The 19,073-nt window shown below is 33.4% G+C and overlaps 2 protein-coding genes and 1 long non-coding RNA gene across 3 annotated transcripts; 2 read left to right on the plus strand and 1 right to left on the minus strand.

The window, feature by feature from the left end:
- Positions 1–3,172: 3,172 nt before the first annotated feature.
- LOC100812989 (3-dehydroquinate synthase-like) lies at positions 3,173–6,816 on the minus strand. Its single transcript, NM_001255716.2, is given in 8 exon segments — positions 3,173–3,515; positions 3,605–3,748; positions 3,852–3,914; positions 4,488–4,611; positions 5,209–5,435; positions 5,588–5,755; positions 5,845–5,995; positions 6,411–6,816. Coding segments are annotated over 8 exon segments (1,311 nt in total). The 5' UTR covers positions 6,713–6,816; the 3' UTR covers positions 3,173–3,383.
- Positions 6,817–8,682: 1,866 nt separating this feature from the next.
- Positions 8,683–11,529, plus strand: LOC102661909 (L10-interacting MYB domain-containing protein). The gene is made up of 3 exons (XM_006573483.4): positions 8,683–8,832; positions 9,323–9,676; positions 10,824–11,529. The coding sequence occupies exons 2-3, from the start codon at positions 9,323–9,325 to the stop codon at positions 11,361–11,363; spliced, it is 894 nt and encodes a 297-aa protein (XP_006573546.1). The 5' UTR covers positions 8,683–8,832; the 3' UTR covers positions 11,364–11,529.
- Positions 11,530–17,776: 6,247 nt separating this feature from the next.
- LOC106798740 (uncharacterized) lies at positions 17,777–18,522 on the plus strand. The gene is made up of 2 exons (XR_001388452.2): positions 17,777–18,226; positions 18,373–18,522. It is a non-coding gene; the product is annotated as an uncharacterized lncRNA (long non-coding RNA).
- The last annotated feature ends 551 nt before the right edge of the window (positions 18,523–19,073 follow it).

A 19,073-nucleotide genomic window follows, 5' to 3' on the forward strand; every position in this document is an offset into this window, starting at 1 on the left:
TAATCGCAGACAAATTCGGATCCTTATGCCATAAATTCATGCTCACCACTCACCCATTCTGTGGTATTTTTTTATTGTCATTATTACATGTTAAATTTCATTGTATTTTAAGGGAAAATAAGGGAATAAACAAAATAATCCAATAAAAGCATATTCTTTCAGGTTAAGTTAGGACGGGATGTAGGAAAATGGACTTTTTTTATTTTTAATCTTCCAATTCATTAGAAGAAAGAAATTCTCACTAATTAAGAATTTACATGAAAGATAAATAAAGTCTTATAAAAAAATGGCATTTGTTTGGTACAGTCCAAAATTACATATATTATTATGCTGTCGATGTTTTTAAATCCTTAAGTAAAAATCAGATGTTCATGTCTTAAATTTGAAATTTGATTTATCAAAAAGATAAAACATAACTTGTTTGATATGAATCTCACACTTTAAATTATTGACCGTGTAAATGTGTGTAAAAAAAAGGAAGTATAACTCAAAATTTGAACCTTTAAATTATGATTTGGAAACTTTATAGGTAAGATGGTTGCTAATAATACACTCTCATCAAATGAATTAAATTTCTTTAAAGAGCATGTAGATACTATTTTAGAATGATAAATGCAAATAATATCCTATCATATTTTTTATTTTTGGTTAAAATTTATTAAAAAATATAAAATAATGAGATTTGTTAAATAAGATGTGATAAAAAAAAAGTTGTAACAAAATATAAAGAGATATAGACTTACCTAATCTTTATTTTTATTTTCAACAATGTTAGTATATCTATTTTTTGGTACAACATACCCAGTATGTTGTGGAACTCGCTTAAGATGTGCAATAGAACAAACATCATTGATTAATTAGGACGTCTGATGAATATGAAATGTCAACCAACACAATTGATCTTTAGCATTATAATCGATAATCGACACGACACTTGCATTTCCAATTTTTCTTGATTCTCTGTTGGGCTTTCAATTACTACATTAAGTACAGTATTTGATTTGAAACTTAAAAGTAAATCCACAAACAACAAGAAGTCAAAGGCTAGAGTTATATCACGTGTGATACAGAAAATTCCCACCTTTTTCGAATTTCTGTTAAGTGACCAAGGTGGGCAAGTTGAGTTGTATATGGATAAACAAATTGATTAAGCATTTGCTGAATAAGGGATTATTATCATTTAAAAACTTATGTATAAGTCATTTTAAATCGAAGAAAAAAAACTATTTTCATATAAGTCATAATTTATTTTCATAATTATTCTAAAAATTTTATTGAATAATCTCAGAAACAATATATTATTAATTATTTTCATAAACTCCAAAACATTAATACAAGTGTTTAAATTATAAAATAACCCAGATAAACAATAAATTAAAATACGTTAGTTTCAAAACCTAGCTCAGTATTCCTTGCCCTATCACAATAAATAGTTCAAAATTTATTTATCTCTATCTTAATTCATGTAAAAAGAGATTATTTTTTTCCCATGATATGGAGATATAAGATTGATTTAATAATAAAGACAAAAAGAAATAGAGGAAATCACGGATTCAAATCCTTCATCTAAAAAAACTAATAATTAATGTTTATCAATAAAAACAAATATGATGATTAATTTTTATTTAAAAAATTTAAATAACAATCTTTAATTGGACATTTTCTCTGAATTATATTTTTTTTCTATACACAAAATTTAAATTTAAAATCTTACGTAATGAATCCCAACCTAATGGATCCCAAACTAATTCTACTTAAATCAATAACTTATTGATGTTTGTCAAAAGAGTAGATAAACAAATTTAAATACCACTCGTCATATGATCCATTTTTCCTATGTGAAATAACATACCAAGGTGACCCAATAAAGGAGAAATCTCTCATGTGCACGAGGTTGCCCTCAGATTATCCATAGTTCTAAACAACTATTTTAGTTGCTGAAAGTGGTTGATGTAGACACATTACTCTCCAAAATAAAATAAAAATGTTAAACAAGTTTTAAGATGTTAAGCAAATTCTTAAATTAATTGGAGTAAACATATATCTTTTTTTTTTATCTACACACATGTCTCCTTTAAGATTTAAGGAAAGTACACACGTCTCACTTTTGTTTTTAAAATCTATACAAATTCCTTAAATGTTATCTAAACATTTAATAATAACAAGTCATGTGTGTTGATAATTTTAATTAAAAAACGCTTAAATATATTTTTCATCCTCGTAGAAAATGTTTAAAATTCATTATTGTAATTCTTTTTATCTATTTTTCATCTTTGCAAAATTTAAATGTTATTTTTTGGTCCAAAACTAGGTTTGGATTACTGAACTTAGGGTGTGTTGTTATAGAAAGTGTCAGTTTTTTCAATTTTTTTACATTATTTATATGTATAATCAAACACAGTTGAGACTCACTTCTTTTACACTTTACTTTAATTTTTTTTAAAAATATTTTATTTTCAGCTTCTAATCCAAACACGGCCTCTCGGCCTCTATATTCCACGTTTCTTACCTAAGAATGACACGTTTGCTAACTATTGTATGGTAAACAGCTTTAACCACGGTTGTCCAAGGTTTGGAGCAAAGTTTTAGAGAAAAACAAATAATTATCATTGTTTATATGTTTTTTTACAGTATTACGGCGGAACAAATTTTATCAGATTCTTTTGCAAAAACTCAGTATTATGATGGAAGCTCCTCTTGATGAGTAAGGTTAGGCACATTGGACTTGGACACTCACAAATTTTTAATAGACACAGCTCAACTCAGCTTTATAGATGTCCACCTTAATCTCACGTTTAGGTGCTTTTGTTTCTGAATTTAGGTTTGCCAAAGGAACCAAAACGGAGTCACCTACGAGCCTTGCATGCAGCTCCAGAGAGCTTTACTATGGGGAACTCCTTCAGTTCAGAATTTTTAGTAATGATTTAGAGGTAGGCTTTTAGTAGTTTCATTTCAGAATAACAAGCAGGACAAATTAAACGTAGGAGATTATTTACACTGTCTTGGTTTGTATGGTAGAGCTTCTGAAGGGGCAGGAAATGCATGCGCTGTTTGTAGATTTATTTTGAACATCTATCAGGTTCAGGTTGTTGACTTTAACCATAACCCCTCCCCTCAAAACAGAAACCAACAGAGCGATAGATTTCAGCATTGTTGTAAGCAACAAAAAAGATGGGAAGAATATGATATATGCTCAAATGATAATTATTGATCATGCCTCAATTTCTAATAATACAACTTTGTAATAGACTCTTGCGTATATAATGGGGACCATGGTTGGCATCCAAAGTACATAAGAAAAATACAAGTGAGGTTATCACAACATACAAAAACTCACTAAAAGGAATTGGATAAAGCTGCAATAGAAACATGGAGCACAAAGATCAGGATTTACAGAATGCACGAAGCGTATCGTCTAGAGCCTTTCTGTCATAATCCCCTGTGAAAACGCAATTGCCTAGAGGGCCCTTTAGAAGGATAAGCCTTAGCAACCCATCTGCTACCTTCTTATCCACCTAATACACCAAAATAAAAAATAAAAAAAACTATAAGCCTTAATATAAACAAACTGAACATTAAAAGGGTATTGAGAATCAGTACTTACTGCCATGACAGATTTAAACATGTCCACAGTCACGGTCTCAGGAGGGGCTGAAGGTAACTTAGCCTGTTTTAAAATATCTCCAACTCTCTTCACTAGAGAATCATCAATCCAACCTAGGCGATATGACATGTCAACAGCCATTACCTGTGTACATTGGCATACAGATTCATCAAAATAGACCTATAGACTTTAGTATTAAACACAAATATAAGTACAATTCATGATATTTTTGTTTTTTAAAAAATACCGTGCCAGCTGCAACAGCCTCTCCATGAAGCCACTGCCCATAGCCAACCCCAGTTTCTATTGCCTAAAATAAGTGCCACGGGAAAGAGTTAAAATCAGAGAGGAAAATTTACTGAAAAGGAGAATGCAGAAACAATTTTTTTGGGAATAGTTTGATGTCACAGCAAATAAATAAAGATTATTAAATATTTAACCATTATATTTTAAGATCTACAATATGTAAACAACCTAAGAGATTAAGAAACCGAAAGTTTCATTAAGTCATTACAAATAAACTCTGAAAAATATAGCAGTAAAGGGGCATGAGTGATTAATCAATCAAATGTCTGAGGTTGCCTTCCATTACAAATAAAGTGATAAAAAAAAACTTATAATGCATATTTTTCTTAATATCCTCTTTAAAAACTTCGAAACAACTGGAACTATTTGATTTGGGACACGCTAAAATCAGCTTGTACACCATCTTAACAGCTAATTTTTTTCTCAAACAATCTGTCTCCATTTTACTCGATTTTTTTTCCATTATGTTTGAAATTTTATAATTGTTTATCAACACATAATAATTCATAACCTAGGTTATAAATATTATCACAATTTTACAACCTCAGATAATAACCAGTCATATACAATCACTCACATGACCAAATGTATGACCCAAGTTCAATGTTGCCCTCAGTCCACTTTCCTTCTCATCTAAGGACACAACCTCAGCCTTGTTTTCACAAGATCGCTTTATAGCATATGCCATTGCACTAGGATCTCTGCAGTGGAAGACATTAACTTGTAAAAACTAATACAGAAGAAGGACATTATGAAAGCAGGTGCACAACATTTTGATAAAAAAAAAAAATAGATCAACACAACTAGATAGTATGTGGCACTAATTATCTATCATGCATAGGTTATCGGAAAATAGTATCATATTAGCATCCGGTCCAGATATTCATATAATATATCAGTACTTATATTTTTAGTGTAACGTTGTCTTGGATATCCATCATCTTCACACTATTTGCCAATCTCAATTATTACATAGGAACTTGAGAGAGAGGGAACACATGGACCTTGAATATAGATAATCACATGTAGGTAATTTTATTTTATTTTACTTTTACTTATATAAGTAAACATATCTTATTATATATATTACCCATTCCTGTATCTTAAATTTCTGAAGAAAAGTATTGCATTGTATCATACCAGATATTTCAATCTGTAGCAGTGCAACAGAGCTAATAAATAATGATAAGTCATATAGCTCAAGCTTGGGATACTTTTTCCAGCCAAAAGTACATATTTTAACATAACTTTCCCAGAAAATTAGCTTATTACAGCACAGTACTTAATTAAAAATTTACCTTGCCAGTAATAAGTGCATATTTTTCTCTTGCCACTCAAAAAACTCTGCATCCCTAATGAGCCCATACTTTATAACCTCTGCAAGCCCTGATGCCAGTTCCCTATCCGGCAACGTATTTAATGTGTCCGTGTCTATTAGCACACACTGAGGTTGGTAAAAGGCACCAATCAGGTTCTTCCCAAGGCGGTGATTGATCCCAGTTTTGCCACCAACTGAAGAATCGACCTGGGAACATAATACACAACCCAATGAACAGGGAATGGGATAACATAGATAGCAGAGAGCCAGAGACTAGAACCATTAACATTAGCCAGAGCCACAAAAGGTCTAATAAACACATATCATGAAAATATTTTTTTAAAAGAGCAGCAAAAGACCTGGGCCATCACAGTGGTAGGAATCTGAATAAAATTAACACCACGTAGGAACAAAGCAGCAGCACAGCCACACATGTCGCCAATCACACCACCACCAAGAGCGACAAACGTACAACGCCGGTCTAGTCGCAACTCAATGGCCTTGTCAAAGACTTTCATAAGAGTATCCTATCAGTTGAACACACAAACACTTTCTTATACAATTCTCAAAAAAGTGCCAATAAAAACAACAGCCAATTCAAACGCATGAGACATACCATGTCCTTGTACTGCTCACCATCAGGTAAAATTACACTCTCCACAGAAACATTGGGGTTTCCCCTTGTCAAAGCATCAACAACCTTGTCTAGATAAAGTGGCGCAACCGTTTTGTTAGTTACAACTAGGACCCTCTTTCCATGCACGTGCCTATTGCAACAGTGAGAACAGAGCACTTAAGAATAAAATATTAAACAAGAAATAAAATCCATGCCTTATTAAAAAAGTTTTATTGAATTGAACTTCTCCACATACTAAAATCATCTTATGAACTTAAATTGTATAGAAGCTCTTTTATTCAACGTCTCCAAAAGTTGAGGCACATAAGTTGATTTTAGCTTAGAGGAGAGAACTTCATTTCGTTCTATCTTTCTTATTTTCTTCTTTTGTAAGTACTCATGAAGAAGTTTACCCAAACAGAGCCAGGATACAATACAGTGATACGCTACAAATTGCACTATGAATTGAAAATTGAGTAAGTATAAATCCACATACAGACATATTGGAAATTATAACATGAAAAAATAAAGAGAAAACAAAAGTTAAAGAAATTGAATTGTTGAACCTCTGGAGATAGTCGGGTTGGTTTAGTAACCCGGATCCGATGTAAATGGGATAGCTCCGATTACCCAAATCGACTTCGACGGTGGTGGGAAGAGCGGGTTCGGATTTTGCTGCTAAGGAATCCAAAACTTGAGAGGAAGTGACGCATATCCTTGACTTGCGAGCAGTGGAAACAGAGGTCCAGGCCCAATTATTAGAGTTGAAATGCAGATGGTTGTTATTGGAGAAGAAAGAGGGTTTGGGGAATGGAGTTTGTTGGTTGGTGCGGAGAGAAAGAGAGAAAGTGGTGGTAGTGGAAGCCATTGGAGGAATCAGCGATGGAATGGGTGCGACGGTGTGGTTTGGTGGTTGGTGAGTGAGGAAGCCATCAATAACATGCTGCGCCTGTGGCTGTCTTCGTTGAACACAAGCATGACTCGGGGGGTTAGGTAAGGAAAGTGATTATCATGTGCATGTTTGGTAGAGATCACTTTTAGATAAAAATAAATAAATAAAATATTATTTTAAAACATATACTATAAATAAAAATAAAAACTTGTTAAATAATAATGATGATAATAATAACAAACTTAAGAGACTAAAAAAAATACTTAGATTGAATTGATTACATAGATAAAATTTTACATAAATTTATCATAATTGTCTCAATATTCAAAACATAGTCCATAATGTTAAAATATCATATTACCATTAATATTTCTAATTAGATGTTTTATGATTAACTTTTTATAACGATAATCAAATAGGAGGTTTCAATTGAAAAGAAAAAGTTTAGAGACCCAATTAAATAACAAAAAAGTTTAGAAATTTAATTGAAAACTTGATAAAAATATAAGGATGCATAACTTAATTTAAAAAGAGCAAGTTACTTAATTAAACTATTTATATTTTAAGAACTTTTATATAAAGAGAATTTTGAGCGGACATTTATTTTTAAGGTAAAAGAAGTTAAAAATAAGTCATCTTGGATGCTACTTAAACTATTTATTAATTAATAACATTTGAGAGTTAGAAATGCATTTAACTAGATAATTTATATCAAGTTGAATATAACTATTAAGGTGACAAATCTCTTCCATGGATTTTAATATAATTGCATTCTCATGAATGGAATTCAATAGTTTAAAGTGATCATTTATTTTGAGCTTTTGTCATCTTTTACTTATTTTTATATTAAATTATATAATCACGAGTAAAAATAGAAATAAACTAAGTTAAGTTAGACTTTACTAAAATAAAAATATATGATTTGAGTCTAATTTATTTATGTGACAATAGTCTTTTTATAATCCGACCTATATAAAACTATTATGTAACATATAAACATATTTAAGGATATACTTTGTGATAATTTAACACCAAGATAAATGTATGTAAGGTTGGCTTGGTTGTAATCAAATTTAATTTATTTATAAAATATAAATATATTTTTAAATTTTAATATAATATTCATGACAACTTATTTTAAAATATATTTTATAATTTATCTTTCTATAAAGTTAATTATAAACTTTCATAATTGAAGTTGTAAGCATCAATATTTGGGTATAACTTTTAGCATTTTTGTGTTGTGCTACACACTTTGACTGTTTTATTAAATTTATAAGTTAAAATATAATTGCATATGAACTTTAGATCTTTCTTTTGCTATCATTGTTATTAGGGTTCAAAATGAGTTAAGCTAGGCATAAATATTTTTTTTTCTAATTCGAATTCGATTAAATTAAAGTTCATGAACTGTTCGATTCAACTCGTTAGTTAGGATTACACGAACCAAAAGTCATTTTTTTTTAAATGCAATACATTTCAAAAATTTAATTTATTAGTAGATTTTAAGATAAAATTATTATATGATTTTTTGTGACAAATATATATAATAAAAATATCTATACTAATAATAAAATGAATGCTTGTTTAAAATATTTAAGGTGACAGTATTAATTTATATTTAAGGAAATAAAATATTTTAATAACACATAATAAAATAATTAAATGAAAATGAATAATACCTAAATCAATTATACATAAAAATTATAAACATAAATCAATAATAAAATAAAAATATCCGTTGGAGATCTATAAACATAGTATTTACTCAATTTTTATAAAAATAATTTATATTTTTATGAAAAATATATTCTATTAACGTTTTTTTTGTTGAAGATAATTTGATTAATGTGTACTCTTTTATTATTTTAAACAATATTTTAATAATTATAATTTCTTAAAATTTATCCAATGGATAATTTAAATCATTGAAACTAAAACTAATCAATAAAGCGTTTACTTTGCCTAACCTTGTTTAGAATTTTCTTCGTGGCAGACGAGGGTTGTTTTCAAGGATTCTCTCTCTGTTCTTCTTCTGTTGTAATCTCAACGAAGGATCAATCAATCTTAATAGGAGAGATCGGGTTTTCTCGTAGGTAAATTTTTCTTCTCCCCTCTGCTTTAGGGTTTTCGAAAAGGTTTATAAAAATGCAATTAGTGAATCAATAATCGAAATCACCAACATAAAATGCCTATACTGAAATACATTCGCTTCCCCTTATTCTGAATGATACAAAGTTTGTCTTTACCCTTTTTCGCTCTTTGGTATGCTTGCTGGCACAGTGAATCATACTTCTTTGTGGGTTTTCTTTGACTTTTTGTGTCTTCCTCGTACCAAGATTTTTTGCTTGCTATGCTGCCCATTTCACCACTGCAAACCATTCTCTCATTTGTTGTCAATGTGTTGGCTTTGTGTTGAATGCACTTTTTGATTCACCACTCTATGCAGTACGCGCTTTTAATTATTGCTAGCCGTATTCAACTAGAGTTTAGAATCCTATGGCCAAAAAATAGAATTGTGTGTGCATGGGTATTGTAGGTGTTTATGCCCCTCTTTATCAAACACTTATGTACATTAAACTATAGATGGCAGGCCAACTTGCAAGATCAAGAAGACTAGAAACTCAGCAGCAGGAACAGTCAAGGGCTAAGTGGACGACATCACTCACCAAGATACTTGCAGCACTGATGGTTGATCAAGTACATAAAGGGAATAAACATAACAATTTATTCAATAAGAAAGCATGGAAATATATTTGTGATGAATTTTACAAAAAAACAGGTCTGAAATGGGACAAGGAACAACTCAAAAACCGATATTCGGTCTTGAGGAGGCAGTATACTATTGTAAAGTCCATTCTTGATCAAAGTGACTTTAGTTGGGATGAAGCCACAGGATCTATAACAGCTAATGATGAAATTTGGGCTGAATACATCAAGGTATGTTCCTTTATCTTTTATTTTGTTATTAATTAAATATCAAAATATGGTGCTGTTGAAAAAAGAAACTTTGGTCATATGGTCAGTATGACCTTCCTTTATAGACTGTTTGGTTTAAAGAAAGGGAGGAGAGGAATGAGAAATTATTGTATGGTCTAGGACCATGTGTCCATGGTCCTGGCCAATCTCCATGTGACTTCTGAGTTTTATTAACTATTTCTTAAATTGAAAAACTTAACTGTATGTCACGTGGAGATTGATCGAGACTTTGGACACATGGTGATCTTCGACTATACAATAATTTCTTGTGGTGGGACAACTTGTTTGATTTATAAGAGGAGGGGAGGAAAAATAAAGTATTTTACTATTATACTGTCATGGTAGATAAATAAAGTCATTAAACTCCAGTGTTCAAGTTAAGGATAATTTAATTAGCACAGCCTATAAACTTAAAGTATTTCCCTTCTCTTAATCTCCTTAACATTGGAGGGGAGACAAAAACTGGGAGTTGTGGGATTTTGTCCCCTATATTTACCTCCTTTGAGTCTTTTCCCTTCCAAATATTTGGACCAAACAAGCTACTAATGAGGCTCAACATTCATGAATGCTTTTATGAAAAATATGTTTCTTAATTTGTTTTTTTTCCACCAAGCTGAAGATAAAGCTGAGTAGCCGGATAACCCTCTGAGATTAACTTGAAATTCTCCAAAAGTTTGCTTTTCATTTTAATGATAAAATGTGGAATAAGTAAGTTAACAATCTGAGAATGTTGTGGCATAATCCGTCTCTGAATTGAAACCCTGTTACTTTTTAGAAGAATGCTAACACCACATTCTTTATTGGGTAAAGTATTAAAATCCATGCGGAACCCACTAAGCATGTGTTCGTTTGGGATTATTTTGGATAAAGTATTTTTTTTAAAGCTCTTAGGAGATTAGAAAGAAAAGAACAAATTTTCTTAATAAGTATAACTAAACACACAATAAATAATGAGACCAACTTTGATTTCATGAGGGTGTCAAAATGAATGTTTATATTACTAGCATTTTTTGTAGTTTCTACTATAGACTGTAGTATTTTTATCACAGACATGAGCTGTTAGCCGTGCTCTATAAATATACTTGATTAACTTTTTAAGAAATTATAGAAACATCCTGATGCTGAGACTGTCAAAACCGGTGGCTGCTCAATCTTTAAGGAACTTTGCACAATATTCTCTGAGCCATCAACCAACGGCAAGCATGAATATTTCGCTGCATCCAAGGGTGAACATACTTATACAACTCCTTGTCCAGAGCCCTTGAACACACACCAAGAGGAGTCCTCTTCAGAATCCCAGGACGAGGAAGATGCTAATGATCTTCAAACAGTTCAACCTACTACACCTACTGCGATTTCTACCCGCAAAAGAGGGCGTAAAGGAATTGATGATGCTATTGCAGATGCCATATTTGAGATGGCATCTGCTTCAAAGATGAGGGCAGCTGCCATAGAGCAACAAATTGCTAGATTTAGCATGGCTGATTGTATTAGGGACTTAGATTTGATGCAAGGTGTTGATCAACAACTCTATTTTGCAGCTTTAGAGCTGTTCGACAAACCTAATGCAAGGGAGATATTTTTGTCTCTCAAAAAGGATAAACGCTTAACTTGGTTGCGTCGCAAGTGTGCTGTTGCATCCAATTAATCTTGCATGTGATGAGAAAAGTGGAAAATATTCTTTTGGTCAGAGTTTGAACGGTGTGTTAAATTACTTACAAGCTTTGTTTAGGTAGTCTCATTCATATCTCACCACAATAATTGTTAATTTAAAACAATATATTACATGACATCAATCGACGTTTTCAAATTGTTCATAATTAATCAGTTCAATTACAATTGAACCAAAGTTAAAAGTTAAATTGGTAAATTACTAATGGAATTTATTAATATATACTTGCTTTTTTAGAAGTATTTTAGTAAATTATAAAAAATACATGCAAAGTGTTATTTGCTGAAATTTTTTGAAAAAAAGAAGTGAGTGTAACCTTTAAGCATTTTTTTTAATGTATACTTATTTTTTAGGATAAAATATATTCGTCATTCTTAATGTATATTTGAATTTTGCATTTATTTTTTAATAAATTTTTATTTTGTGTTTGTTTCTTGAAAAATTATGTTTTAAGTTTTTATTGTCATTTAAGTGATAATGCGATTCCTAACAGACGATTTGTAATGGTTAAAAAATCGTCGGTATCATCTAAAGAGTTAAATTATAATTTCTTGCGGTTTAAGAACGGGAAGAACAACTGTATCATAGGATCTTCACCTCAAATGTTGGTGTGGAAGATCTGTTCTTTGAAGATCTCCCACTATAGAAAAATGAAAGATCTTCATTTTGGAAGATCGGATCCTCTACAAGAACCGTGAAGATCCCAAGAATAACATTAAAAAAATTATTTTTTTCTTAGATTAACATATTTTGGAGGGGAAGGGGAAGGGAGGCTAAGGAGAGGATGGAGGTTGCAGAAGGGGAAGGGTGGCCGTGGAGGTCGATGCGGTGGCCATTGTTGACGGACGGCGTGGTGACAAGAACAAACGGATATGAGATGGAGTGCGGAGAAGAGGACAAACATTTGGCATGCATCAATTTTTGTTGGGGTGTGGATAAGAAAAAGATTAAGTAAGAAGATGGGAAAATGAGAAAAGGAAGGGATAAGTGAGGGGCCATATTATAATTTCTTAAAGTGAGGAGTGTGATATTTTATTTTTCTTATGGTTGCACTTTCAAGAGCATCATATTACATTAAAAACAACTTTCGTATTTTTTAATATTTAGAATTTTTTTCCTTACCTATTTTTAATTATATTTAATTACTTAATAAATTATATTTAATTTAATAATTATTTAAATAAAATATTTAAAAGTAAAATCTACGTGAAATCTATTAAAAATTATTTAAGATTTCAAAATAAAATATATTATTACAAAGCTTAAATCTTGAAAGATTTAGTGACATGATAAAATCTACCAAAATGTAATTTAAGATTCTAATTTGAGATTTTCCAAGTAAAATGCTTTAAGTCAATTAAAACAATAACAATGCACATGCAAAAGGGGGCACTTCCCTTGCTGACGTGGCGAGTTTTTATTGGGTTATTTTGTGCCTTCGTGATTAGTATTAACTAACAACCCCATCTCTCTCTTTTCCTTTGGAACCAGCCTTGTCTGTGAAGGCTTCTCCCTTACCACCATTTTCGACGTCGTGCAGAACCTTCTCGTCGTCGTCGGTGCAATTTCAGTCTCAAGCGTCGAGCAGAACCGCTTCTTCTCCCTTAAATTGTTGGATCTAGAACATTAATCTAGCACACATCAAGCAATGTAAACTTGAATCACACACACAAACTCACCAAGAAAAATGGAGAAGATGAGCAAGAAAGAGATTGAAGAAAACAGATAACGAAAATTGTGTATTTGCGGAAACGGAAAAGTGTTTATCTCATAACAAAATGCTTCCCTTATTCTGAAATTACACTTATTCCCCTCCTTATATCAGTAAAGATAGAATTACCCCTTTCTCTAATACTCTCCTTTAATTCTGTATCTATCTTTAACCAACATTACAATAACAGTAAAAGAAAACAACAAATCACAGATACAACACCTCATAACACTTAACAGAGATCTTCACTGCACTTCAATCATCACTCCCAATCTGCTCCTTAACTCTTTGAACTAATCAATCTTCAATGGTTTAGTGAATATGTTGCTACTTGCCAATAGTTGGACAATACTTAACACTTAGCTTGCCTTTTGTCACTTGCTCTCTAAGGAAATGAAATCGTGTTTCAATGTGTTTGCTCCTCCATGAGCAACTGGGTGTTTAGCTAGATTGATGGCAGATTTGTTGTCCACCATCAGTGGTAATAACACCCTTTTCCTTCATCTTCAGTTCACCAAAAATATTATCAAGCATTGAGCTTGACATGTTTCCATAGCAGCTACAATGTATTCTGCCTCACATAGGAAGAGCCACCACTTGTCTTTGAACTCCACGAGATTGGGGCATCACCATAGAAGAACACATAACCTGCTGTGCTCTTCCTATCACTCTTATCTCCACACCAATCAGAATCACTATATCCCAGAACATTACATTTTTTGGCAGCACTGGGAAACAGAATACCATAATCGAGAGTACCTTTCACATACCTCATTATTCTCTTGGCAGCACGGAAGTGAGAAAGTTTAGGATTCTCCATATATCTACTAATTAAGCCAACAACATACAATAAGTCAGGTCTAGTACATCAAAGATACCTCAGTGAGCCCACCATTTGTCTATACAAAGTTACATCTACTTCTTCTTTATTAGGATCTTTCACCAAGTTCACACCAATGGCAGTGGGTGTTCTGCAGAATTGCAGTCAACCATTCTGAACTTCTTCAGTACATCTCTTGCATACCTCCCTTGATGCATGATCACTCCCTCATCAATTCTCTTGAATTCAATTCCAAGAAAATAAGAAATAAGGTCCAAATCAGTCATTTCGAATTCTCTCATCATCTCTCCTTTAAAGTTGGCAATTTCAGTCTCATTATTTCCTGTCACAAGCAAGCCATCTACATACAGGCACACTACAGTCAAGTTAGTAGTATTGTGCCCTTTATATAAACACCATGCTCAGTTGTACGTTTGAGGAATCCAAGCTTCATTAGAAAGCCATCAATGCGCCTGTTCCAGGCTCTAGGCGCCTGCTTTAAGCCATACAAAGCCTTGTTCAATCTGTACACCTTCTCTTCACTTCCTTTTATTTCAAACCCAGGTGGTTGACTCACATAAACCTCCTCCTCTAGAGGACCATTCAAGAAGGCTGATTTCACATCCATATGGTGCATATGCCACCCTTTTTGATTTGCTATAGCAGTAATAATTCTCACTGTCTCCATTCTTGCAACAGGTGCAAACATCTCCTTAAAATCAATGCCAGCCTTTTGCAAGAATCCCTTTGCCACTAGCCTGGCCTTATACTTGGAAATCTCTCCTTTCAGATTCTTTTTTACCTTATAAACCCACTTTACTGCAATAGGTTTTTTCTTAGCAGGCAGAGGCACAAGTTGCCATGCATTATTCTTTTCAATAGCTTTCAGCTCTTCTTTCATAGCATCAGTCCACTTTGTGTCATTCATTGCTTCCTCCAAGCTTACTGATTCAGATTCAGCAAATAGAGCTAAGTGTACTAGCTCACCTTCCTCCCCTATTGTTGAATCATGTAACCTGCTAGAGGGTTGTCTAGCTCTCTGTGATTTCCTTACTCCTCCTTGGTCACTGTCATCAATTACTACAGCAGAAGAATCACTTGGCTCATCAATAAAAGCTTCAATCACAACTTTTGTAGGCTCCTCTACCATCTATTTATCCCAATTCCAGTCCTTGGATTCATCAACTACCACATCTCTACTCACGAGCACTTCTTTGGTTACTGGATTAAACAATTTGTATCTCACTTTTGCTATCTAACTTCTTTCTCAACTGATCAGGCACATGTTTATAACAAATAGAGCCAAAAATTTTAAAATGACTAACCACTGGTTTGCGTCCAGACCATGCTTCTTCAGGTGTGATTTTATTGAGCCTTTTTGTTGGGCTTCGGTTTAGCACATACACTGCAGTGGACAGCCTCTGCCCAAAGAAATTTTGGTAGCTTCTTTCCATTAAGCATGCATCTGACCATATTCATCACTGTTCGATTTCTTCTTTCGGTTGCACCGTTATGTTGGGGAGTGTAGGGAGGTGTCACATCATGCACAATACCTTCCAGTTCACAGAATTCATCAAATTCATTGCTAGTATACTCTCCTCCTCCATCAGTGACTATAGTTTTTATCAAGAAACCAGTTTGTCTCTCCACCATTCTCTTGAACTTCTTGAATACTCCTAGCACTTCACTCTTTCTCTTCAAGATATACACCCACATCTTCCTAGTGAAATCATCTAGGAATGATACAAAGTATCTACTCTCACCAAGAGATTCACACTGTATTGGGCCACACACATAAAAGTATATCACTTCAAGCTTTTCTCTTGCCTTAGTTTCAACAAATTTCTTAAAAGACTCTCTGTGCTGCTTAGACTCAACACAATTTTTACATAATTCTTTCGGTATATTTATCAATGGCAGCCCCCTAACCATGTTGTGAGTATTCAAGTCATGCAAGTCTCTAAAATTCAAGTGACCATATATGTGATGCCACACCCAATCATCTTCACTCACTACTGCAGCTAGGCATTTATGGCAAAGTGCTTCCAGATTGGCTCTAAATGTCCTGTTTCTAGACATAGAAACATCAAATATCAAACTGTTTTTACCACCTGAATCAAACAGTTTAAGTTTTTTATCTTCCATAATCACCTTATGGCCTTTCTCCACTAATTGTCCTAGACTAAGCAAATTGCTCTCTAGTCCAGGTACATAAATACACCTGATATGCAGTACTGTGTACCATTCGGCATCTTGATCATCACATTTCCAACTCCTTCTGCTAGCATAGCTCTACCATCAGCAAACTTGATTCTATTTTTCTTGCTTGCATCAAAGTTGACAAGCCATTCTTTATGACCAGTCATATGTGTAGAACATCCTGTGTCAAGGTACCATTCATCAATGGTGCACATTTCATCTGCAGTAGTCACCATGAGCATCACTAGCTCATTTTCTTCATCATCACCTTTGGCAAGATTTGCCTAATCACCTTGGGAATCCTTCTTCGCATAACACTCATCTGCAAAGTGTCCCCATCTATCACAATTATAACATTGGATGTTCTGTTTATCAAACCTTTTCCTACCACCTTTTCCTCTACCATTGCTACCACCTCGATAGTAGCCTCTGCCCCTGCCTCTCTACGACTGATCAAGTTTATTTTCAACATTATTCTGGCCTCTTCCACTACTAGAAACATAGCCACTTCTTCCTCTATTGTTCCTACCACGACCTCTTCCTCTAAAACCACTTCTTCCTCTGTTACTGTCGCCAGAATTCTTGTTACTAGATTGAGCCAATAAGGCTTGTTCAACAATTTTCTTCTTATTTCTCTCTAGTAATCTAAGTTCTCTAGCTTCTAGTGAACTTTGCAATTCTTCTAAACTCATTTCACTTACTTCCTTGGATTCCTCAATTGCACATACTATATAATCATATTTTTCCAGTAGAGATCGAGCAATTTTCTCACAAATTTTTCCATTAGTTAGAGTCTCACCTTGTGTAGCCATCTGATTGGTGACTACCTTTACTCGTGCAAAGAAGTCAACAATCTTCTCATTCTCTTCCATCGTCATTGAGTCAAACTGTCGCTGCAACACTTGAAGTTTCACCTTCTTGATTCGATCTCCACCAGCATAACATTTCTCAAGTTTATCCCAGGCCTGCTTCGCTGAGGTCGACTTCGAGATCAGATTGAAATTCGCATCATCTACACTCTGATGCAGAAAGAATATTGCCTTCACATCCTTCTTCTTGCTATCCTTGTATGCATTCCTCACCGCCTCAGTAGCGGGTTCTGCTGGTTCCGCCGCTACGCCATTCTTCACTACCTCCATCATGTCTTGAAATTCAAACAACGCCTTCATTTGAATATGCCACCGCTCCCAATTTTTTCCATCAAGAACCAGCAATTGCGCAGGGACATTTCCTCCATTTGTGCTCAACTTCATTTTCACTCAATTCGTGTTCAATTCACTTAATTGATGAAGAACACTCACTCACACTCGTGTTTCCCAAATTGCAAATTGAAACCTCACTAATTTCACTTGTCTTTCCCGATCCCAGGCTCGATTAGGCTCTGGATAGCAAAATGTTGGATCTAGAACATTAATCTAGCACACATCAAGCAATTTAAACTTGAATCACACACACAAACTCACCAAGAAACTCACCAAGAAAAATGGAGAAGATGAGCAAGAAAGAGATTGAAGAAAAACAGAATAACGAAAATTGCGTATTTTGCGGAAACGGAAAAGTGTTTATCTCATAACAAAATGCTTCCCTTATTGTGAAATTACACTTATTCCCCTACTTATATCAGTAAAAACAGAATTACCCCTTTCTCTAATATAAATGATCGTGATTTTTCTCCTCAAAACCCAGATCTGGGACATCCTCCACCCAAGACTGCACCACCACGTCTTGATCGATGACGCCGCCGGCAATCCCCTCGTCAACTTGCGTCCCTCATGAAGGTAGATATGACCTTGGATATGGCGGATTCGGTCTCCTTATTCTGAACCCATTGCCATAGACCACTGTGCCCGCTGCCGAAGGCGAATTCTGGCCGCTCTCTTTTTCCTTTTTGTTCTCTCCAAGTACAACAACAATCACTCTTCCTTCAAAGGTTGTGTTTCTAGGTCTGGGTTGTTGGGTTTATGGTGGTGGGGTTTGTGTCAAGGTTGGGGTGGCGACCCGGTGGTCGTGCGCCGCTGGTCGTGGTTAGGTTGCGCACTGCCGATGGTGGTGATTCCGACTCCGCTGTGATCTGTGCGCTCTTCGAAAGAAATTTGGTTTATGCTTTGGGTTGTGATTTTGAGATTTTTTATTTGAAATTTTGATTTGTGCTTTGAATTTGATCCAGTGGTCATGTTCAAAATTTTGATTTCAATTTGGAATTGTTTGAATTTTGATTTGAATCTGAGTTTATATTTTGTTTTTGTGATCTGAAGGTCATCCTTTGGTGGTGGTGTGGCATCACGTTCTATGGGGGTCTACTATTAACACTTGTTTGATTTTTGATATGCTGGTTGAAGGTTGTTATGGGTGTGAGGGAGATGTAATAGGATAAATATAAATATTTGTTTTGAATTTTTGATCTCTTTTTGATCGGTGTTGCAACCTATTTCATGTATTAGTTGCATAACCCTTTTGATACTACATGTATATTAGGACTAAACTTGAACTTGTTGATATGGGTTATAGATCTGGGATTCTGATGATGTTTGTATTTGGGATTTTGTGTTTGATTTGAATTAAAAGGACATGAGGAAGGGGAAACCGAAATAAGATTTTTTTTTCCTCCTATAATTGATTCTGGAAATATTTAATTGTCACAAATTATAATTTAAAATTTAAAATAAATACTCACATTTGAAACTCTTAACAAGTTATATTTTTTAAAAGTTAACAGGCACGTTCTATCAATAGAAATTAAAAATAAAAATTTTCAAATATCATACAATAAAAAAGAAAGAATTTATGAGAGATTAAAAATAAAAATCTAATATATATCACATATCACACATTTCAAAAAATGAGTACAAGTTAGCAAATCTAATAATTAAATGTATATATTTATTATATTACATAACAATACAAATAAAAATTATATAAATTAAATTATGTAAAATTTTAAATTAATATAAAAAAA

The sequence above is a fragment of the Glycine max genome, chromosome 1 (genome assembly GCF_000004515.6).
Source record: "Glycine max cultivar Williams 82 chromosome 1, Glycine_max_v4.0, whole genome shotgun sequence".
NCBI classification, from domain to species: Eukaryota; Viridiplantae; Streptophyta; class Magnoliopsida; order Fabales; family Fabaceae; genus Glycine; species Glycine max.